General features: G+C 38.5%; 1 protein-coding gene across 2 annotated transcripts in view; it reads left to right on the top strand.

Moving 5' to 3' along the window:
• Nucleotides 1-17,953, top strand: part of XPO6 (exportin 6) — a 96,229-nt gene that overhangs the window by 32,358 nt on the left and 45,918 nt on the right. Inside the window, exons 4-7 of one of the 2 annotated variants that reach the window (XM_006201228.4) lie at nucleotides 702-899; nucleotides 5,958-6,117; nucleotides 8,011-8,088; nucleotides 16,320-16,773. In XM_006201228.4, coding sequence (XP_006201290.2) covers nucleotides 702-899; nucleotides 5,958-6,117; nucleotides 8,011-8,088; nucleotides 16,320-16,773 — 890 coding nt within the window. Of the gene's footprint in view, nucleotides 1-701; nucleotides 900-5,957; nucleotides 6,118-8,010; nucleotides 8,110-16,319; nucleotides 16,774-17,953 lie in introns of both variants that reach the window. The other variant, XM_015236842.3, reaches the window with a different exon arrangement.

The raw sequence follows: 17,953 nt of genomic DNA, 5'->3' as shown, positions 1-17,953 counted from the left end.
ACCTGGCTCGGAAATAGTAGCTCAGCTCAGAAACTTCTTCCCACATATCGCCTTTGTCAGGATGTCTGGGTTTCCAGGGCACCTATCTTCAATACCAAAAGATAAGATGGAGTTAGGTCATTTGTGGCAACATATAACTTCTTCCATGTTATCATTTAAAAGAGAGAGATAATTAAAGAAAAACAGTTTGGGAGGGGGGATGATACCCATTATGCCATCATCCCAACTCCAAAAAATTTTCATTTGTATCAACTCTCTTCTAATCTTTGTCTTCCCATGCACACTTAAAAAAAAACCTAATTATAATCATATTGCTTATGCTGTTTTGCATTCTGCTTTTTTCCCCACTTACCTTTATGTTACAATCCTGTACGTGGTTGTACTGTTATTCACCAAGCCGTTCTCCTATTTTTGGATGTTGAAGTTGTTTTTGTCATTATTTTTTGGTAGAGACAATGGTGTAATAGAAAGTTTTTGCACCTATACCTTTTTGTTTCTGTTAAATTATGTAGCTCATCTTTTTAGGAATGGGATTGCTGTATCGTAAGATTTGAATATTTTATTACTCTTATTGCCAAATTGCTGCAAACTTTTATTTAAAAGCAGAGTTTATCGATTGAGGGATATAGCTAATATTGGATGAAAACCAGTGTGTTTTGTGTATAGATTATTAACTTAAAAGGTGTATACTTGTTTTTCAGAATCTGATCAATAAAATGTGGCTTGGGGTCCCATCTCAGGATAAGATGGAAATCCGTAGCTGCCTGCCCAAACTCCTCTTGGCTCACCACAAAACCTTACCTTACTTCATCCGGAACAAGCTCTGCAAAGTGATTGTTGACATAGGCCGTCAGGATTGGCCCATGTTCTACCATGACTTTTTTACTAACATTTTACAGGTAAGGAGATACCTGTGGAAACCTTGTAAATTGTTTTTAAAAGTGATTATTTTCTTGTCTTGAAGAGGAGTTTTAAGATTAGCATTTTGCAACTGCAGTAGTGAGGTCATTGTGGGATAGATTATCTTATTCACTTAACTTTGTGTTCTTGAGACATGTTGTACCTTTGTGCAGTGGAGAAGGTGGTGTTGGGGGAACCCTAATCGCTTTGTTAACCTCTTGTAAAATTTTGTTCAGCAAATATTTGAAAGCCTGTTAGATACTGTGCCAGGTGTTGGGTGCAAGGATGTGGCCTCCAATGGAGTTTAGTGGGGAGATAGCTCTGCAAATAATAAGTACCCAATAATGTGTTAATTACTATTAATGGAGTATTGTGCAGAGTGCACTGGTAGTACAGCATTTAGACTCAAGGAGCTGAGATGTTTTCAGTGTTGTTAGTGATGAGATGTGGAGTGGTAGAGTGGAGGCAAGACTGATGGGCAGGACCACAGCAGGAGGGGCCTTGCTCTTGCACGGGGCTTCAGTGTTTAATTCATAGTCCTTCCTTGGGAACTAATGAAAAGTTTGGAAAAGGGAGTCAACATGGTCACATTGTTATATTGAAATGACAATTCTAGCTATAGTGTGGAGTCTGGATTGCAGAGGGGCAAGGCTGGAGCAAAGGAGGCCGGGAAGGCTGCTGTTGGAGAGGTCCCAGTGAGCTAAGGGGGCCTGAGCCAAGCAGAGGCCTGGCTGGTGGACGGAGGCAAGGCATGTAGGAAGCAGAATCAAGACGCTTTGGCCAAGGACTAGGGTGCAGGGATGAGGTGGGGGAGGACTCTACAGTGCCTTTCAAGTTCCTGGCTTAGATGGCAGATTTTCTAGATCAAGGATGAAGGAGGAGGAAGTGGGTTTGGGTAGAAGATGGTGAATTCAGTTTGGCAGAAAATGCATTTAAGATTTGTTTGTTCCTTCTGTGCATATCTGATGAGACATTAGGAAGTGTGGATCTGGGGTTTAGGATTTGGAAATCATTAGAGAATAAGTGGGACCTAAAAGCCAAGAAGGAAATGCTTTTCTTCATTTGAATCCTGTGATAAAGTTGGAAATGTTTTTATATAATTGAGGGAGTCTTGGTATGCAGGGAGTAGGTATTAAGCACAGTTTATAGAAATAAAATTCTATGAAAATTGATTATAGTCTCAGTGACTGTAGGTTCTGAATTTTCCGGGAAACAATACCTTTCCTAATGTTCTGCTTGCTCTCCCTATGAAGTATTTGAATGATGCAGCAATTTAAAAAAAAGATTCGGCATCCATATTGCTTCTGTCAGATTGCTTCTCAAAGTGGCACAAAAATTCTCCATTCCGTATTGTTTTGTATAGTGATTTATTTATCTAGAGAGTTATAGAATTGATATCGTAAAGGAGAGTCATGAATTTCTTCCATCAACTATTTGTTGAATTCCAGCCATGTACTAACCAAGCACATGGGGGGATATAGTAATGAACAAACACTTGCGTTATAGTCCCAAGGGGGAGGCATCAGTAAATAATAAGCAAATAAATTCTTTCAGGTAGTTATAAGTATTGTGAGAAAACTAAATCCAGGGTAAGGAGGAGGAGAACCATAGATGGGATGATCGTGGAAGCATTTTCTGAGAAGCAGACATTTGTGCAGAAACCTGAGTAGAAGTGATGGAGTGAGCTGGTGGGCATCCAGGGGAGCAGTGTTGTGGGCAGAGGGAATCACAGTGCAAAGAACCTGAGGAATGGCAAGGGGGCAGGGAGCCTGGAGCGGTGGGTTAGGAGGCGAGAGGCTTTGCTGACTCTCTGATGACACTTGCTTTCACTCCAAGTTGACAAGCAGTTGTGGTCACTCTTCATGGCTCTCTAAGAGGGAGCCAGGAAGTCCTTTGGAGGTGGAAAGGACCTAGAAGATTGGGGGTCTTGTGACTTCCTTCCTGGGGTTGTTCAGTGGCACGTCTCGTGGGGAAGAGCAGTGGAATGTGAGCCAGACAGAGAGCCACAGCCCTACCAGCAGCAGTGAGGAGGAGCTGTGCTTTCCCCTGGCTAGGATCAGTTCCTCTGATGAAGAACAGATTTCATCTGCTTGTGAAACATAATTAATGATGATAAATGAGAGTTTGGAAGAGCATTTCTGGGTGAGGTGCTCGTGGAGATTTAAAAAAGGTAGTTGTCTTCCTCTCTCCCCCACCACCTCCTTCTGTCTAGCCTTCAGAAATGACTCCTTTCACCTCATGCAGCCCTCATGACTTTGAAACACCCCGTAGAGGAAGGAGTGCTAGATTGGGAAGCAACTGGTTTGCGATCTGTGTCCATTTTTGTCACAGATCACCTTGATTTTAGCAGCTCTTGCCACTTACGTGAAACTCCATTTCCTTCTTTGTAAAATGGGAGGATTGGACTAAGTGATCTTTAAAATTCTTTCCAATTGTATTATTTTCTGCTTCTTATTCATGCATGAGAACCAGTCAGTAGCATGAGAGCCATGTCAAGAAGGATTGGTGCTCAATTGCTGACATTTCTGATAAAGATAGTAAAGTAAATCTTTTCTTCAGGTATTGGTAAACACGACCAAATTAGTTCTGGAATCAGCTTCACCATCATTTAATCTTTTGATTAAACCATTTGAAAGATTTTTTTTTGCCTAGTTCCATTATGTCTGCTTGTAGCCTGGGGTGTGTAGTTTTTTGTTTTTTAAAAAATTCTGTAACATTTGGCTTGGGGACATCTGTGCAATTTATGTCATGATCATGATGACTGCCATACAGGCAAAGAGGAGTTGATTTGGGAGCCGCAGAAAGATACTTGGAGTTCTGTGTGTTGGTTGTAGCCTTTCTAAGCCATTGGAGAAGGAAGTAGTTGAAGTCAGAACTGACCTTGCTCTCCCCACCTCCCCTCCACCTGCACCAGCACACATCACACCTTTCTAGAGACTGTTCTTCAGAGTCCTGAAACCTGCTGAGCTGGACCTGTGGTCACATTGTGCCTGGGGCCAGATAATAAAGGGGCAGGCACTGAAAAGAAGCATAGGAAAGAATTGATGTTTCTTCTCGATTGAGTGGTGCAAGAAAAATTGTCAAACCTTTTCTGAAGCTGACACTAAGAACCTGAACTTGATCTTCAACCTAAAGGTGCTTATTCTCTATTAAAATAAATTGCAGAGGTTACCTGTGTTGTTACTTTTGTTGTGAGCTTTAATCATATATGTGAAGATAGTAAAAGGAAATCCTTTTAATAAAAAGCTTTCTGGACACAAAGCTAGTGAGAAGGAAAGTTACACATTTCATCAGGCTGTTGTTTCAAGTAAAGAAGAACTTTCATTTGCAGCCAGCTTCTTGCCTGACTGTGTTCCCATCTCCCAAATGATGAGAGAAGATAGGGCCTTTAAGATACATTTTCCATTTTGTAGGAATTTTTAATTTCTGGAGAGCACAGAAGCATTTCATATGTACAGGAAGAGTACTGCCCAATGGAATGTTTGGTCTCAGCTGAGTTATTCCCAGCTGAGAGTAAAAATGAGGTCTTGGGGGAAAATAAAGACAGATGAGGTGGAGGAGAAAGACAGAAGTGGAAGGGGAAAAGTTATGGAACTCTATTAAAATATAGATTGATAATCCAAAGGTGTCTGATGAAAAGAAGTGCTTATGAAGGGTCAATTCTATTTTACTGTATAAAGAAAAATTGTTAGAGGAGAATATTTGTTTCTCTCCCAATGCATTACCTGAATTTAAGTTAGTGTTACAAATAGTCCAAACTTATAGAAAATGAAGGGAAAACACGTAGAGGATGTACTTTAAGTTTAGCGTTCAAGAGAACCGATTTAATAGAGAGCAGTTTAAATGTGTCATTACTTGCTGCTGGTTTTCTGTAATCTGCTTTGAGGGCAGTAGGATGTCTCTGAGTTTCCATTATTGCGTGCTACTCTTTAGGGACGCGCTTCCGTTGGTCTGCAATGGGAAGAATTATTTTTAAGGGACAGGGAAGTGCCCTGTTTTTTGAAACAGAATATCCTTTATATCTTTCTGTGCGGTCCCTGGTGTCCTCCTCTTCCTTAAGGCTTACGTGTTGTAGACTGAATAAATAAAAAACTTATTTTTATCAGGGAGTGAACTACATTTAAAGTTAGTTATCAAAGAAGATGGTCAAGTGTTTGTTAAATTGTTTCTTTTTTATAGATTATAGCAAATAACCCAACAGAATTTTAATAGCACCTTGATTACTTTGTTCTACCATTTCTGGAAACTAAAAAATAAATGTTTTGAATTTGTGAAATTGATTAAAAAGATATAAGTAGTGTTATGCTGTTGAGTGCACCTTTTTTCTGTCTTATTTAAGGAAACTTTCCAAGGATATAGTGGATATTGCAGGTGATAGAAAAAGTAACTTAATTTACTGTTTAGGTATTTGAAAATCATAATAACCATATTATAGTTTAATGATACATATGCATGTTTCTGCTCTGCCACATGTTTAATCTTGAATGTTTATGAAGCATGCAAAGCTTAGAACTGTAAAGTTGATTTAACACGTGAATGTTGGAAAAATATCACAAATTGGTTTATACATATCTTAATCACTAATATTTTAACCCCGGCAGAGTAACTAAGGCTCTGTTGGGAATGTGGACATGTATAAAAATTGTCATGTTGGTTGTCAAAGAGCATTGTTTCCTTGTTGTTTTTAAGTTCATGGTATTAGAATTTTGTCTTTAAAAATAAGATGAGAATATATTTTGAATGGTTGAAAAAGGTACATCAGTGTACTCTGTCATTTTTCTTAAGTGTTGATTTATGTAGCCTATTCATGTAGGACTACCACATACAGTTGACATTCTGTATCCATGGGATTCACATCCTCAGATGAGGAGGACTGACTGCACCACACCACTGAATCTAAAGGACTTGAATGTCCTTGGATTTTGGTATCCACGGGGTCCTGGAACCAACCCCCGACAGATACTGAGGGAAGACTGTACTTCACAGGTTTAACATTCTTTAGTCTTTTTTATACCTTAATTGGCCAGACACTACTCAGAACTTAATTTTCCCGGCAGTTAATTCAATCCCCTGTGACAACTCCCCTCGGGCTGATCATGTTGAAGACAACTTCAGAAGAGCTGGCTTGTCCGCGTGAGGACCTCAGCGTGGCTCGGAAGGAGGAGTTGCGGAAGTTGCTGCTGGATCAGGTGCAGACAGTACTCGGGCTATTGACAGGTGAGCAGTCGGGCGGTGCCACAAGTCGGGGGCCTGCCTGCAGACGCCCAGAGCGCACGCCCTGGTACTCGGACTTCCTAGTAGTTGTTTCAGCTGTTACTGAGCCTAAGCGTAAAAACAAAGAGTGAAGTGTTGTATTCCCAGTACCTAGCTCAATGGTTTGTACACGGTAGGACCTCAATTTATTTTCCTTTAAAGTCTTTCATTAATTTGTCCTCGTCATAGCTGTGATTAGTGAAGTAGAGACTGGGTCATAGGAATGTGATTGAAATGCTGATTACTGCATTCTAAGTAAGGTGGGTGGCAAGCACTTTAAGATGATTTGAATCTAAGATCAAGAGAAGTTGGAGGAGGAAGATGTGAACATTTCAAATCCTGTGTCAGGAAGTGAGACAAGGTGTGGAGTCGGCACCCGGTGCGCTGGGTTGTAGTTGTACGTAGCATTTGCCTCGTCCTCCTGTATGTTTTAGTAGAGCCTCATGACGATGAGTGAAGAGTAAGAATAAGCAGAAGGCAAACTGCAGATGAAACTGGAGGGTGGGAAGAGAGTGGAGCCCCCGCATCACGAGGGCGAGGGCCGTGCCTGCTGCGTCGTCAGTGGAGCTGCTGGTTCTGAGGTGTGAGTGCAGCACCAGGCCATGAGGCTGAGCCACGCTGCTCAGGGAAATGTTATACTGAAAAGAAGTGTTTTTATCCCCAGCTCTTCTACCCAGGTTTCTTCTTGGATGTCTAGGAACTTTTTTTTTTTTTTACATGTGTTACAGAAGTGCTTGGCATGTAATGGGTACTTAAAATTGTTTGTAAGAATGTTTGATCAAAAGTAAACTTGTTATCCCGCACCCCCATCCTTCCCCAAATCCTTAGGGGGAAATGCAAACCTCAGAGCATTTATTCATTCAAAGCACGTTTATTGACACCCCAAACTAGAAACTAGATATTAGATTTCTAATGTTAGGGACCATGTCTGATACCTGTGTCCTACTTGGACGGACATTAAAATTTTTAAATTGAGATGTAATTCACTTATCATAAAATCTTTTTTAAGTGTAGTTTAATATAGTCACAAGGTTGTGCTACTGTTATACTATCTAATTCCAGAACATTTTCATCACCCCCAACCCCTGGCAACCACTAATCTATTACTACCTGTCTCTATGGATTTTCTTATTTGGATGTCTCATAAAAATGGAATCACAGAATATGTGACCTTTTGTGTCTGGTTTCCTTTACTTAGCATGGTATTTTCAAGGTTTTCCATCTTGTAATTTTTATGATCATTTTAGGTGCCAGGTCCTGTAAGGAGATTAAACAGAGGAATAAAACACAGTCCCTGACCTCTAGTACTAAATATTCTAGTATGGGAGAAAGACAGCATGTTAAAAGAATTATAGTAGAGGTATGTTTTATGTACAGCTAAACTGAGGAGGGACTTCCTGGAGGAGGTGACAGCTGATTGGAATTCTGATGGACAGACAGGTAGCAGTTAGTCTGGTGAAAGGTCAAGTTGGGATTGAAGGTAAGAGAGCAAGTTAGAGGTTGAGAAGAAGGACACATGAGGAAGAACAGCTAACAAACAGTTCAGCATGATGATGCCTTTGTGTGGGGGGAGGGTGGGGCCAGATGGGGAGAGCAGAGGCCAGATGCCTAGATTATGTGGGATGGTATTGTTGACTGAGTGAGGAATATAAAAAGATTAGCGGAAGGTTTGTGGGAGAAGATAAATTGAGTTTGGAATATCCAAGTCGTGTTGTCCAGAAAAAGCAGTTTGACATACAGATGGACATTTAAATACTGGTATTTGATGAAAGATATCAATACATCGTTTTTCTAAATCTGATTTTCATATGTTGGATTTTATTTCTCTCTTGAACTCAACCTCTCCTTTCTTGGTAGGTATCTTGGAGACTGTCTGGGACAAACACAGTGTGACTGCCGCCACCCCACCACCATCCCCGACCTCAGGAGAAAGTGGTATGGTCTGCACCACACATGGTATTCCTCTTTTTAAATGCAGTTGGGGGTCTCGGCTGGGTAGTAATTGCTTATCTATGCGAGATACAGATGCAGATTCTTCCTTAATCTATTTTTGGCCTTTCTGCCCATGTCTTCTGAGTAGCTAGCTTTCTTAGTTCCTTGTAAGAACTTTTCCTTTCTAATACAGTATTTTGAACAACATATTTTTTTTCCTTACCCATATGGAGGATGGCACCTTTGATCTTCTGTCATCCACTCCAATTCCCTTCAGCTTATGGCTGTCCCTCCTAGTTTTTTTTTGTTTTTTGTTTTTTTTTCTTTTTTCTCAAATTTCATGACAGTTGCTCATGTTGAGGTTGGCATGAGCCTGTGGGTGTGATGGGTCTGCTTTGCAGTTATTCAGGGGTCGGGTCACAGGAGGTGGGTGGCAGGAGGAGGGGTCGTGGGAATGTGGAGTGCTTTCTTCCCCACTGGGCTCAGGGAAGTCATGCTGGCCTGGACAGATTGGGGGCCAGTGTGTAGTAATCAGTGTTGACTTTCTATCAGTTTAGATTCAGCTGCCAAAGGATGGACATATTTACAGTGGTTATTAAATAGTTTACTGGTGGCTAGTTATTGTCCACAGTAAAAGTCAGAGTGCAGTTCACCTAAAAATGGCTACTTTCAAGGATGGATGGAAAGAGGAAATTGTGTCTGAGCAGCAACTTTTAGTTTCTAAATGGTTTCTGTTTACACTAAATGATCACAGATGCTTTTCAAGTACAATACATCCTGTGAAATGGCACATACTTCTTCCTCTACTGTAAAGGTTGATATGGCTAATGAGAAACATTTCTACATCTTTCTCCTTTACCTCAAGGAAATGGGCTGTTGAAATCAGACATTTCTAAGCCCAAGCTGTTTTTTGTAGCCTGTCGTACTGTGTGGAAGTTAAAATTCTTGCAGAATTACTATAGAATTGAAAATATTTCCATAAAAAGAGAGGAAATATTTCATGAAGTTTTGAGGACTGCTCATCGTCTAGTAATTTACTCTAATTCCATTTATCATACTTGGATTAAAAACTATGAGAGTCATTTGTCATACTTCTTAGATTAAAAACTATTACAGAGTTCTAGAGTATATTAAAAGCCTATAGGAAATTGAACTTTATTTGTACTTGGTGGCAAACCTTCATTTTCAAAGTAGGTTTTTAAGGTGCGGTAGATTTATTGAATTTTTTTTTTTTTTAATGGAGGAACTAGGGATTGAACCCAGGACTTTGTGCATGCTAAGCACACACTCTACCACTGAGCCATGTCCTCTCCTGCAAAGTAGATATTTGAGGTGACTTAGATTCATATTTTGCAATATTTGAATGATTAAAGAAAAACATTACAAAGATGCAGAGATTTGATTTTACGAGTGTATGCCTTCGAATCTTGTGTAGTTTGGCTAATCTTAAAATTTGTCATCTTATTTAAACAATTGTTTGCAAAGGTTAGTTCTTTTGCATTAGATTTGTTTTAAGGTAGTTGAATACTAGCTTGGCATCCAAACTAAGACAGCAGCAGCAGTTTAGTAAAGTTTTAGTAAAGTATAGTAAAACTTTGTTTTTCTGAAATCGCTTTCTAGTACCAAAGCTGGGAGTTTTAGTTGGCGTCATTCAGGTATACGTTCTGAGCTGACTCAGTTTATATTTTGCTAGACTTATTTTTCTGGAGGCCGGGTTGGGGAATATCAGATAATACAAATCAAAAATAAATGCTTGCTTCTTTCTTATATTGCCTATGTTTAGTTTATGAGGTTAGGTGAAATAAAATAGGAACTCACGTGACATTTCCATATAAACAAACCTAAAAATATGGTACGAACTTCTCACAAGTTGCCTCTTAGCCATTGTTAAAATTTTCGAAGTTTTGAATTTTAGTATTTGAGAAAAAGTAAACTAAATTGAGACTGGGGCAGGTGGAGTAGGAAGTTAAGTAAGTTTTCAAACTGATATACTTCCTCTTTAAAAAAAAGAATTGCGTGTTCATTTGTTACTTTTTCTTCTCTTTATGACTGTTGCAAGTGAAGTCATCAGATGTTGCCCCATTATTTGGGCAGTGCTGATGATTTAATTAACATTTATTTTGATGCTTTTGCTTAACTGCCTTTGTGCCCTGAAGACACCTAGTTAAACAGTAAAACTTCTAGAAAATTATTTAGCTTTCTTGATTGTGAGCTCAGTTTTATGGAGGAAGTTGATTCTGAGAAACCTTAGGGCCTAATGAGTAAAACAAATAATTCCTTAACACACCTCATCAGCAGTCCCTGCCAGGCTCTCATTATCCTGCCCAGCTGCCTGTCACACTTGGCTTTTGGTCTCTTTTCTCGTCCACTTTCTTGTCATGTCATTTTCTACCTGATCACTTTCAAAGAGTGAAACCTGGTTGGAAAATGAAAGTAAAAGTGAACAAAATGAAATTATATAAATACTGTAGTTCTGAGTTAGCTTTGTTCTGCAGTAAAAATTAAGGGTCCGTATATCTTGTCCAGATAGCATTTAGTTTCACATATAGATCTGTACATATACTGGTGATAGAAAGTTTTTCAGGGTGTAGATGTCTTAGCTCGAGTTGATTGAGACAGATTTATACCTTCCTGTTTTCTCCCGAAGTCTTTCCAAGTTGCGCATGTTCGTGCACTTGCAGTTCTTTTCACTTAAGGAAAGAAGGGACTTGAGAGGGTCACTCACAACTCCTGTAATCTTGTTTCTTCCTTCCCAGGGGTTCCCTGAAAAGAGTTTCTCCCCATTTTACTGGACTGAGGCTACAGTTAGGTCAGAGGTTCCCAGTTGGGGTGATTTTGCTCTTCAACGGGTATCTGGCAATGTGGAGAATGTTTTTGGTTAACATAACTGAAGGAGAAAGTACTACTGGCGTCTGGTGAATGGAGGCCAGAGATGCTGCTAAATATCCTGCAATGCGCAGAACAGCAAAGAACTATCCAACTCCAAATGTGAATAGTGCTGAGGTTGAGAAACTCTGAGTTAGTAAATAGAGAGCTGAATAGAAAAACATGAAATTTCAATAATTAGAATGAAAAAGCTGAGAGGATCTTTGCTTGAAAGTCCATTACAAACGTTCCAGCCACGTGTGAGTCACTTCCAAGTTAGTAAGTGCACTGGAGTTGCCCACGCACTGCTCTGGGCATGCGTGCGTGTTGCTGCCTGGGCCTGCCCAGGTCTGCCCAGGTCAGGGATGATGAAGTCGCTCACAGGTTTTCTGACCAAGGCGCCCTCTTACACAGGGTGCTTGTTAGAAAGCTCTCTCAGCTTTGCTTTGGACATGCTGCAGCATGAAGCAGGGTCTCTGTTCTGTGGCAGTTCCTTCCACTTTGATTAAAATACAGTTTTGGAAAAACTCTGCTATAGTTTACTAAAATTTCTTGAAGTATTTAAAGTTGAGTAAAATAATTTTTATTAAAACATTAAAAGATTATAACATTAAAAGATTTTTTTTATAATTTTATTATAACATTATAAGATTCTTGTTCTGAGGGAAAAAAAAATCAGAGCTCATCCTCTCCACCTAAATGGTATTTACCTTTGCATAATCCTGTTCAGTCTTTGTTCGTGTGCTTGTCTTTCTACGGTTGTAGTCATGGTGTATACACATTCTTTTACATATGACTTTAGAGCCTACATATTTTTCTATATTTGAGTATTAGCTTTCTGACTGATCATTTTCCCGGCTGCACAGTCTTGTAGTTGACTGCCTTCAGGGAAGGAGCATATCGCTTTGGGGCCAGACCTAGGTTTTAGTTTCTGCTCTGTCTCTTAGGAGCTGAGAAACATGGTGGAAGTGCTTAATCTATTTGTGTTTTAGTTATTCTAACAGTCTGTAAATGCAGATAATAATAATACCTACCTTAGAGTTATGAGATTTAAATGAGACTATGTATGTAAAATGCTTAGTGCAGAAGCAACCTATGTCCATCGACAGAGGAGTGGATAAAAATGTGGTATATATACAATGGGACATTACACAGCAATAAAAAAGAATGAAATAATGCCATTTGCAGTAATATGGATGGACCTAGAGATTATCATACTAAGTGAAGTTAGGCAGAGAAAGAGAAATACCATATGATATCAATTATATGTGGAATCTAAAAAGAAATAACACAAATTAACTTATTTACAAAATAGAAATAGACTCACAGACATGGAAAACAAACTTATGGTTACCAAAGGATAAGTGGAGGGGAGGAATAAATTAGAAGTTTGGGATTAATGGGTACCACTACTATATATAAAATAGATATGGCACAAGGGACTATATTCAGTATCTTGTAATAACCTATAATGGAAAAGAATCTGAAAACATATATATGTGTGTGTGTTTAAAAAAGAAAAAAGTGCTTACACCTTAGGGCAGCACCAAGCAGATAACAGCACATGAAATGGTAGCTATTCTTAACAACATTATTACCATTAATATTTTGCTTTTTTCCCCCGCTTAGCAGTCCCACTCTGGAAAAATTCTTCTGAGCAAGAGAATAGGGCCAACTTTGTTTGTTTGCTTTGTTTTGAAAGCCAAAATTTACTTCTACTTAACAATTTTCAAGATACTTTTAAAAAGGCCCAAGGGCCCAGAGATGTCCAGGTTTAATACAAGATCATGTTGAGGTGCTATCTGTTGGTTCCTCCATTGCTAAAGCCTCAGTTTGATCCTGGTTGATACATGCCCCGATAATTCTAATAGTTGAGTAATGATGATTTCCTCTGACTTTGGCATCTTTCATAAATGGCTATCAGAAAAAAGCAATGCCAGAAACAGTCATTGATAGAAAATTGCATGACTCAAGTGGAAAGCCACCACAGCAAGTCAAAAAATCAAAAATTAATCTAGTAACAAAACAAACTGAAATGTTTGCAGATTCTGCTTGAACATCTTTCTTGCATTGTTCTTTGAAACCAGGTCTTCTGATTATCAGTTTGGATAGCTGAGATCATGATGAGGCTCATCTGGTATTAAATGTAGCTCTTACAGAATAGAAACAACAAATGCCCTTCAAGATAAGATGCCAGGGGACAACTTTGTAATCTACTTTTAGCAGTGTAAATCAAATCTCTTATTAATAAGTCACAGAAATCCTTATTTTAATGGTTAGGAAGATGGAAGCTAAGAAAGGTGAACTACTTTGTTCATGTTAATCCAACATTAGTGTAAGACAGCAGTTCTGAGTAGGTTTGGGGACCCCTGGAGGTCCCCCAAACCCTTTAAGGTCAAAGATGTATTCATAAAAATGCTAAGATATTGTTTGTCATTTTTATTCTCATTCTCTCATGAGTATACTGAATAAAATAGCTTATTCAGATTCTACCTTAGCAATTAACCTTATAGAAATTAGTACTCATCAATTTTTAATATTATATTAAAGCAATAGCTGCAGTTACCTGAAAAGACCACTAAAATACGTCTTTTCTTTTTCAGGGGGAGGGGATAGCTCAGTGGTATAGTGCCTGCCTCACATGCACATGGGTTCAGTTCCCAGTACCTGCACTTAAATCCTGGGTTCAATCCCCAGTACCCTCACTTAAAAAATAAGTAAATAAATAAACCTAATTACCTTTTCCCTTAAAAAAAAAAAGGCATTTATTTTCAGTTGCATATCTATGTGAAGCTGGGTTTTCTTCATGTACTTCAATAAAACAACATAGTGCAACATAGTGAATACAGAAGTAGATGAGAGAATCTAGCTGTCTTTTTTAAAGCCACACATAAAAGAGATTTTTTTAAAATGTATAAACAGTGCTATTCTTCTCACTAATTTTGGGGGTGGAAATACAATTTTTTCCGTCAAAAATGTTATTTATGTTAACATGTAATGGGTTCACCATTAAATGAAGTATTTGAAAATTTCTCAGTTTTAATTTCTAATATGACAAATAATCAGTAGAAATAACCTACATAAACAAGCTTTTTGATGGCCTCAATAATTTTTAAGAGTGTAAAGGGGTTCTAAGACCAAAGCATTTGAGGACTGCCTGCTATAGGGTAAAAAATAAAATGTAAAAATTTACCTAGTATCCACCATACAGAAATAACATCATTCCAGACCTCTCTCTCCATATCTATAGATAAAGATAGATTAAACTGAATAAAGAGATAAAATGACATACATATTTTTGTTTTTGATAAAAACAATTATATTTTAGTTTTACTTGGATTTAACAGAAAGTATTTAACGGAAGGAGTACTGACCTTGAGATGCTTTTTCCACAAAGAATATTAGTTTGTAAAAGATGCCTTTAAGGTTAAGAAAAAAAAGATTATGAAAACCAATTTCTATTTTAATTTTAGACCATATAATTTGAGACTTCTTGCTTTTGAAAGATGAGAAAGTTAGCTAGCACACCCTTCTATAATTCCTGCATTTTTTAGTCCTGATTCTATATTTAATTCAAATTCAATGCTGGTATTAGTCCCTGTGCCACAGCCTCTCCATTCCTTCATTCTTTATTTTTGTTTATTTCTTTATTTGCATGGTTTCATTGTTCAATATCCTCCTTAAGAATTTGTGGGCAGTGTATCATCTGAATTGTGCATGTTTGAAAAAATGTCACCTTTCTTAAGGAGACCTTTGGATTAAGTCATTCTTTGTCTAGAACTTGTAGACACTGCACCACTGTATTTTAGCTTTGTTACTGTGGTGAAGTCTGAGTTTGATGTTTTCTCCTTTGTAGATGTGCTCTTTCTTCCTCCATTCCTTCCTTATTCCCAAAATTTTTGTATTGACTACTCTTTAGATTTTTTTTTAGATTACTTTTTTAATGGGTTTGTTTGTTTGTTTGTTTGTTTGTTTATTTATTTATTTATTTATTTAGTATGGGGAGGTAGTTAGGTTATTTTTGGAAGAGGTGCTGGGAATTGAACCCAAGACCTCATGCTTGCTAAGCACAGGCTCTACCACTTGAGCTATCCTCTCCCCCCATGTATTGACTACTCTTCATAATTTTTTCTTGGGGCAGAATAAGCCCTTTTGCATAGTTGCATCTTTATTTCAGGAAAGTTTTCTTCTTGTTATAGTTATGAATATTTTTCTTCTTTAGAAATCATTTTATAGCACCCCCCCATTTCATTTTACGTGATTTCCTTTAGTGTTTGGTTCAATGCTTCTCAAAAATTGAGCAAGTATAAGAATCACCTGGAGAGCTTGTACCAGCATGGCTTCCTGTCCTGCTCCCCTCAGGTTCTCCTTCAGTGGGTGTGGGTGGGGCCTGATTATTTGTGTTTCTGACAAGCTCTGGATTATGTTGATGATGCCAGTCCTTGACTAGCCTAGTATGTTCAAAGTTTTGGTCTCTGGACCTGTTTACTCTTTTTAAAAAATTGTGATATAAATTACATATAACACTGTTAGTGTTAGTTTCAGGTATATAATAACATAATGATTTGCTATCTGTATAGATTGTGAAATGATCACTACAGTAAATCTAGTTAATATCCATCACTATACAGTTACAAATTATTTTCCTTGTGGTGAAAACTTACTTTACTTTCTTAGCAACTTTAAAATACACAGTACAGTATTGTTAACTATAGTCACCATGTTGTATATTACATTCCCAGGACTCCTTTGTCTTACAGCTGGAGGTTTATACCTTTTACCACCTAACCCATTTTGCTCACCCTGGACTCCTCAACTCTTGAGAATTATTGAGGTCCTCAAAGAGCTTTGTGGGTTTTATCTACTAATATTAAAACTGGGAAATTTTAGAAATATTTATTCTTTAAAAAAAAAAACTGATGAACTCTGTGTATAACAAATAATATATTTTAATGAAAAATATTTTTAAAAGCAAACAAAAGTTTTTACTAATAAGAGCAGCATTATTTTTACATTTTCACAAATCTCTTTAATATGTAGCAAATCTCTTTAATAAGATAGCTTTTGCTTTTCCACTGGTGCATATCACTTGTATTGTAGCCTCTGGGAAGCTCTGTTGTACACCTGCGAGATAATAAAAGAGAAAGGAAAATAACATTCTTTTGAAAATAATGTTGAATTTGTGACCACCCCTTCACCCACCCCCACCCCAAATGGTCCTAGGAACCCTCGGGGATCGCTGGACCAAACTTTGGGAGCGTCTGCTTTATACTAATGCTTGGATTTTCTTGTTTTTTAAAGGAGAATTACTTAAATTGGTTTGTGAGAGATTTGATAGCATTGTATCTTAAAAGCCTTTTGTATTTCAGGTGACTTACTGAGTAACCTATTGCAGAGTCCTAGTTCAGCCAAACTGTTGAATCAGCCAATCCCCATCCTTGATGCGGAGAGTGAGTATATCTGTTCCCTGGCCTTGGAGTGCCTGGCTCATCTCTTCAGTTGGATTCCTCTGTCTGCCAGCATCACCCCATCCCTCCTTACCACCATCTTCCACTTTGCACGCTTTGGCTGTGACATCCGGGCCAGGAAGATGGCATCAGTTAATGGCAGCAGCCAGAACTGTGTGTTGGGTCAGGAGCGCGGCCGGCTTGGGGTTCTGGCCATGTCCTGCATCAATGAACTCATGTCCAAGAACTGTGTGCCTATGGAATTCGAGGAGTACTTACTGCGTATGTTCCAGCAGACTTTCTACCTCCTGCAGAAAATCACCAAGGATAACAATGCCCACACGGTGAAGAGCAGGCTAGAAGAGCTTGATGAGAGGTAATGAGAACAGGTGTGGAGTCGGCTGTGCCCTGAGAATGGGCCTTGGCTGTTTTATCACATTGTACTGCATAGTGTCTGTAATCCTCTTTGGTTTCAGAATTTGGGGCTCCTGGTGAGGAACGGAGAGGTAGGTGTGTACCAGTAAGTCTGAGCTTAGCTGGAAGGGCTAGGGTGGTTAAGGGAAAGAGTTGAGTTGGAAAAGTGGTTGTGAATTGTGTAGGTTGGTTGTCTTCTTTGCCCATCCATCTTCTGTCCTCCCTTCCACCCTCGTCCGCCCTCTTCCTCACTCTTTGCCTGCAGGTCTGAGGTGGTGCAGGAACTGAGACTGCCGGTCATGCGTAGCCAAGAACAGGAGAGGAGGCCCGTGGAGGTACAGGAGTTACAATCGCCCTTCCTCACTTGATGTTGCCTGTCGAGTCTTACTATTTGACTTTTCTCAAGTGAACATCGTGCAGTACATAGAAATACTGTCATTATTTTGAATTTTATACTGATGATGAGTTTATACCTAAAGAAAGAAGATAATTTGGGCACATTAATGGGGGCACACACCTGTGTTTCTTAGTTACTGTCCTCTTAAATGGAGCCTCAAATCACCTGGCCTCTCTCTAGTAAGAGCTCTAAAGGATGACTCCACAGTATGCTGAGGCACGGTCTCATTTATTTCCCTTACAGCTGATATCATTTATGTATCTTACAGCCTTCATTAATATGATGCTACTACTGTGTGAAAACAAGGGGGAGAACCTGGAAACTTATATTAAGAATGTTATATTGACTGTTCAGAAACTTCAAGCAGATGAATCGTATTGAATTAGTAAATATAGACTGCCTGGCAACAAAAGTTGTTAGTATTTTAATCAATTTTCCTTCGCTTGTTTTTGTTATTAAGTCATACAGAATTAAGCCATTTCCTTTTCCTTAGAGTAGGTAGCAGAATATAAAGTCAAGTGCCTAAAGTTAAGACAGTTTGGTGCTTCTTAAATTGAGAAATTTTAGTAAGTTTTTCTAAAGTTAAAAAAATTGGCACAGAAGATTATTTTGGTTTGGTTCATTGTAAACAAGCTTTGTGTGAAATTTTCTTTGTATAATCACAAAAGAACTAATAATCTAATATGGTAATGTGTTGGTTTTATTTGTATTATTTGGTAATGGCTTTCTATTTGAGTTTAGAGGC

Source organism: Vicugna pacos, chromosome 18 (genome assembly GCF_048564905.1).
Source record: "Vicugna pacos chromosome 18, VicPac4, whole genome shotgun sequence".
NCBI lineage: Eukaryota > Metazoa > Chordata > Mammalia > Artiodactyla > Camelidae > Vicugna > Vicugna pacos.
Note: the sequence above shows the minus strand (reverse complement) of the source record. Positions and strands in the feature narration are given on the sequence as shown.